The sequence below is a fragment of the Echinops telfairi genome, unplaced genomic scaffold (genome assembly GCF_000313985.2).
Source record: "Echinops telfairi isolate 266 unplaced genomic scaffold, ASM31398v2 ScPeMD7_7401;HRSCAF=8416, whole genome shotgun sequence".
Lineage (NCBI taxonomy): Eukaryota > Metazoa > Chordata > Mammalia > Afrosoricida > Tenrecidae > Echinops > Echinops telfairi.
This window is the reverse complement of record NW_022111301.1, coordinates 9,516,188-9,521,541: the sequence shown is the minus strand read 5'-3', so window position 1 is coordinate 9,521,541 and position 5,354 is coordinate 9,516,188. Positions and strand designations below refer to the sequence as shown.

The following is a 5,354-nucleotide window of genomic DNA, read 5'->3' as shown; positions in this document are numbered from 1 at the left end:
AAAAGGAGGAACATCCTCAGTATGTCTTAAACTGAAAGAATTGAAGAAAAAAATTCAAGCTTTGAATTGTACTATTGAAGGATTTTAAGGGCAAAACATCGAATAATTCAGGAGGCATCAAAAGAAGATGTATACACAAGTCATTATACCAAAGGGAACTAGTCAACATTTCAAAATTTCAGGTAGTACTATAGAAGCAAGAACCAATAGTGCTAAGGGAAACACTTCAAGCTGTTCTCAAAGCATTAGCCCCCAAAAATGTTCCAGTAATTGATGGAACAGCAATTGAAATATTTCAATAAGCTGATGAAGCACTAGAAGCACTCACTGTACTATATCAGGAAATTTGGAAGGCACCATATGGCGAATTGAATGGAAGAGGTACACATTTTTACCCATTACAAAGAAAGATGGTCCAACAGAACACTCAGTTTTAGAATACCATTTATACGACATGCCGGAGATTTTGCCAAAGATCCTCTAACAATGGTTGCAGCAGGACATTGACAGAGAAAAAAAATACAATTGCCAAGGATTTTGTCTTGCTTGGATATATAATAAATGCTCATGGAAACATCATTTAAGAGATCAAAAGATGAGCTGTATTAGATAAATCTGCTGCAAAAGACCTCTTTAGATTACTGAAAAGCAAGAAGCATACTTTTAGGACTTAGGTGCACATAGCCCAAGCCCCAGCATTTTCTATTTCCTCATGTTCTATGAAAGTTAAACATTGAATAAAGAAAACCAAAGAAGAATTGATGCATTTGAATTACGGAATTGGAGAAAAATATTTAAAATACTGGTGATTATTAAAAGGATCCAGACATATCTGTCTTGGAAGAAGTAAGGCCAGAGTGCTCAGAGCAATGTTGGGAAGTCTTTCGCAGGAGACTCCAGTTCATGGGGAAATACATCATGCTTGGCAAAGTATGGGTACTTTGATAAAGTATAAAGTATTGAATAGAGGAAGATTCTCAAGAAAATAGATTGACACTCCTGCAACAATGGGCTTAAGCAAAGGAAGCATCTGCGATGATGGTGCAGGACTGGGCAGTGTTTCACGGTGTTGTGAACCAACTCTTCGGCACCTAACAGCAAACAACAGAGAATAATGTTATAGGCAGGTTCTTTCCTCCTCTCTGCACCATGTGAAACTGACCAAATCGAAGTGTAACGTGCTCAGGTGAAGTGCTTTTAAAAATGTATAAACAAGTGTGGTCAGTGTAGTTCAGAGCTCTAGGCAGGCACACTAGTTCCTTGCATGGGAAACTGAAATAGAAGATTAGGTGACTTGAGAACCGACTCCTACCTTTATCTTGGTTATTTTTGTAGTAGTGGTCTCAGACAGTGTTTGCCTTTTTGTGATTGGCTAATTTCACTCAGTATAATAGATTCCAGGTCCAGCCATGTCACAAAGCATTTTATGGTTGCATTTTTGTGTATGGTCCAGAGATTCTTTATCTACTCTTCTACTGATGCGTATTTGATCTGCTTCCAGCTTCAGGCTGTTGTCAATGGAGAGCACACATCGGCTTGTTTGTGTTCTCTCTCTTACATTTGTGGGACATATGCCCAGTACTGCTATTATGGAGTTGTATGGGATTTCTATTCCCAGTTGTTTTGGGTAGTGTCATATCACTTTCTTCAGTGTTTGTACATGTTCACAAACCTGCCAGCATTTATATTAAAAGAGAGTTTCCAGATGTGACTAAGATAAGGATCTTGAATTAGAGGTATTGTCGTCATTTATTTGGGGATCCTTAAAAATAATGGCAGTATTTAGAAGCGATAACCAGGAGCATCGAAGTTAGAGGAAAGATTCAATGATAATGGAAACAGGCAGAGATTAGGATATAAGAAACTGTTGACATAAGATAAAGGATAAAACCAGCTGTCCAGGAAATAAGGTAGCCTCTAGAAGCTATGGAAGACAAGAAAAATCAATTTCCTACTACAGCCTTGAGAAGGTGCTGATGACTTATTTTGGATTCTGATTACCAGAAATGAAAGGGGACAAATTTGTTTTATTTTATACTATAAAAATATCATAACTTGTTGTATCATCCATAGAAATATTATAAAATATTCTTCTTATGAAGGTATTCATTTTAGGCCCATTTATTATTTTACTTCATCACTTGAAATAAAGACCCATTCCATCATTTGAATTAATTAAATAACTTGAATTAAATAACCCAGAAATTGTACCATGACACACTTCTGTAAAAAAAGAAAAAGTCATAATATTGCTGAAAATGAATATATATTTTCAAATAAATTAACACTTACCTTTAATTCAATTTAGTCTTCTGAAAGATTTATAATAAAGAAAACACAAATTCCAAATAAAATTCAACATTTTTAGGCTTTTGTGCAGAGAAAAATCTATCATTTATATTTACGTTTTAAATTGCAAATAAAAATGACTAAGTGTTTCTTTCAGCTTATTGTTTTCTTTTCTATGAATGGTGTTGTGTGGTTAGGGTTGGCAGGTGCCGGGACTTGCCCCTGACTCATAGCAACCCTTCATAGTAACAGAGTAAAGAGTGGTTTGGCAGATGTGCCAAAGGCCTCTTTCCTTATGCTTTTAAAAAAATCTCATGTTATTTCTTTATTTCACATTGAGAAAAGTAAATCATAAACATAGGAAAAGCTACAAAATGGAACATCTCACTGTGATCAATATTACTTTGTTTTGTTTCCAAATACACATTAATGCTTCCTCTATGTCAAGCTAATTGGAAGGTAATGGGCTGTACTACCTCATGGGTCATATAATATAGAGGAAAATATATTTGTTGTTGCTAGGTGCTATTTTTTTTTGGTTTCCACTTACCTTATGGATAATAGAATGAAACACAGCCTGGACCTGAGACAGCCTTAAAGTCTTTCCTGTGTATGAGCTCATTGTTGCTGCTCTGTTTCTATTTGTTGAGGGTCTTTCTCTCTTTTTGGTTGCACCTCTACTTTACCAGACATGAAGTCCTTCTCCAGGGATTGTGCTCCTAATAGCAGTTTCAAAGTATTTGAGATAAGGTCTCCCTGAGTGTGAAATAAATGAACATTATGGCAGTGTTAGCAGACTTCTAGAAGTCTGTAGAATATTCAACTCAAGTCCATATGTCAAATGCTAGTCCATAAGTCCCTGTTCAAACTCACACAGCCACATGCAATGATGTAGAATGCAGGAAGATCACAGGCTGGTGGGTGTAAAGTTATGTGAATCCAATGGTGGTGGAAGAATCACAGGGCTCCAGCAGGTTTCAAGGTGGTCATCAAGCAGGAACATAAAGGGAGACAGAGCGAGGGAGAGAGAAAGACATCTCCAGAAAGCCATATAGCTTTATCACACATGCAAGTGAGGTCATCAGGCTGAGACTTGATTGACAGGCTAAACTCAACCCCTACACTTTAATATATCTTCAATTTGACACGAAATTATGTACCTATCACAACATGGTTATATAATTTAATTTATTCTTTTTAAAACTTAATTTTATACTACTAAGTATCTTTATGACAATAACATAAATAATTGATTAAAAATGATCACCATTTATTATATTTTGTCAAATTTACTGCAAAAGGGTGCTTGTAAAATGTATATACTATCTTTTAACCACACTATTCCTTAATTTTGTAGCATAAAATGACCTTTCCATTTGCTCACATTTCTATAGGTCAATATTTGGAGCTATACCTTGTTGCCCAAAATTAATCTCCTAATTTCACCGACATTTCAATTATGGTTACAGACATTCTGTAGTTAATTAGAGGCTGGATATCTAAAATAACTTCATACCTCATGGTAGATGATTCCAGAAGCTGGGCCTTATCAATACCAGTGGTAGTAAAGTTCCTAGCACCAAGCAAGACAAAGCAAGTGCTATTACTGAAGTGCTTAAGTTTGTTTGTTTGTTTTCATTATGTTTGTCCCATCAGCTAGATAGAGGACTGGTGAAGCCCAGAGTTAATAAGGAAGGTGAATGTACTAAATGTAATCAAGAAGACAGATCCAGGGAAGAGCATTATGTGGAAATATTAAAAATCTAATGTCATTTTGTAGACATTATTGTGACCTATTTTATCTTTGATTCCTTTTGCATAGTTTCTTTAAATATAAATTATATGAATAAAGAACAGAAAATGACATAGCTCTATAATTAGGAATTTGACATCATTTAAGCTGTCTACCACCAAGGGATATTTACTATTTGACCTCCATAATGACATTCCTTTATTTTAAATAAAAAAGGCACCTCATCAGACTCGATTGGAAAACATTCATAAAGGTCAACAGACAGACCTGGACAAATTTATAGGTTTTTATTTCTCTCTCTCATGTCTAGGAGATAGGAGGAATAAACAATCCTGAGGAGAAATCAATGGGATCGACAATTCCAGGGGACATGGAAGAGGGGGAGGTAGGGGAAAGGATGGGAAGAGCCAACACACCCAGAGATAAAGGAACAAGTGATCTAAAATCAATGGTGAGGAGAGCATACAATCCATAATGGGGACTGATCTAGTGCAATGCAGCCGAGAGGAATTACTAAAAGATAAATTACTAAATGATTAATGTATTTCATCATCTCCGCCATTTAAGAGGGAAAAGGACTCCAAGCCCTCTGATTCTTGATCAGAACTACATAAACACCAAAAATCAAGTTATCAAAGCAGAAAGGAGGGTGCTAAAGGAGTTGGGATTTTGTGTTCATGTCAAGCATCCCCATAAGATCATTGTTGTGTATTTACAAGTCTTAGAGTGTGAGCGTAATCAAACCCTGGTTCAAACTGCCTGGAATTATATGAACGACAGTCTTCAAACCAATGTTTTTGTTCGATTTCAACCAGAGACCATAGCGTGTGCTTGCATCTACCTTGCAGCGAGAGCTCTTCAGATTCCACTGCCAACTCATCCCCACTGGTTTCTTCTTTTTGGTACCACAGAAGAAGAGATCCAGGAAATCTGTATAGAAACTCTTAGGCTTTATACTAGAAAAAAGCCAAACTACGAAATGCTAGAAAAAGAAGTGGAAAAGAGAAAAGTAGCTTTACAAGAAGCTAAATTAAAAGCAAAGGGATTGAATCCGGATGGGACTCCTGCCCTATCAACTCTTGGTGGATTTTCTCCAGCCTCCAAGCCCTCATCACCCAGAGAAGTTAAAACCGAGGAGAAGTCACCAGTTTCCATCAATGTGAAGACCGTCAAAAAGGAACCCGAGGATAGACAGCAGGCTTCCAAAAGTCCTTATAATGGTGTAAGAAAAGACAGCAAAAGAAGTAGAAATAGCAGAAGTGCAAGTAGATCAAGGTCAAGAACACGCTCACGCTCCAGATCACATACGCCG

The 5,354-nt window shown here is 36.6% G+C and overlaps 1 protein-coding gene across 1 annotated transcript in view; it reads left to right on the top strand.

The window, feature by feature from the left end:
• The first annotated feature begins 4,574 nt into the window (after nucleotides 1-4,574).
• The window catches only part of LOC101644162 (cyclin-L1), a 2,969-nt gene continuing 2,189 nt past the window's right edge, over nucleotides 4,575-5,354 (top strand). Inside the window, exon 1 of the mRNA XM_045296319.1 lies at nucleotides 4,575-5,350. Coding sequence (XP_045152254.1) covers nucleotides 4,575-5,350 — 776 coding nt within the window. The remainder of the gene's footprint in view (nucleotides 5,351-5,354) is intronic.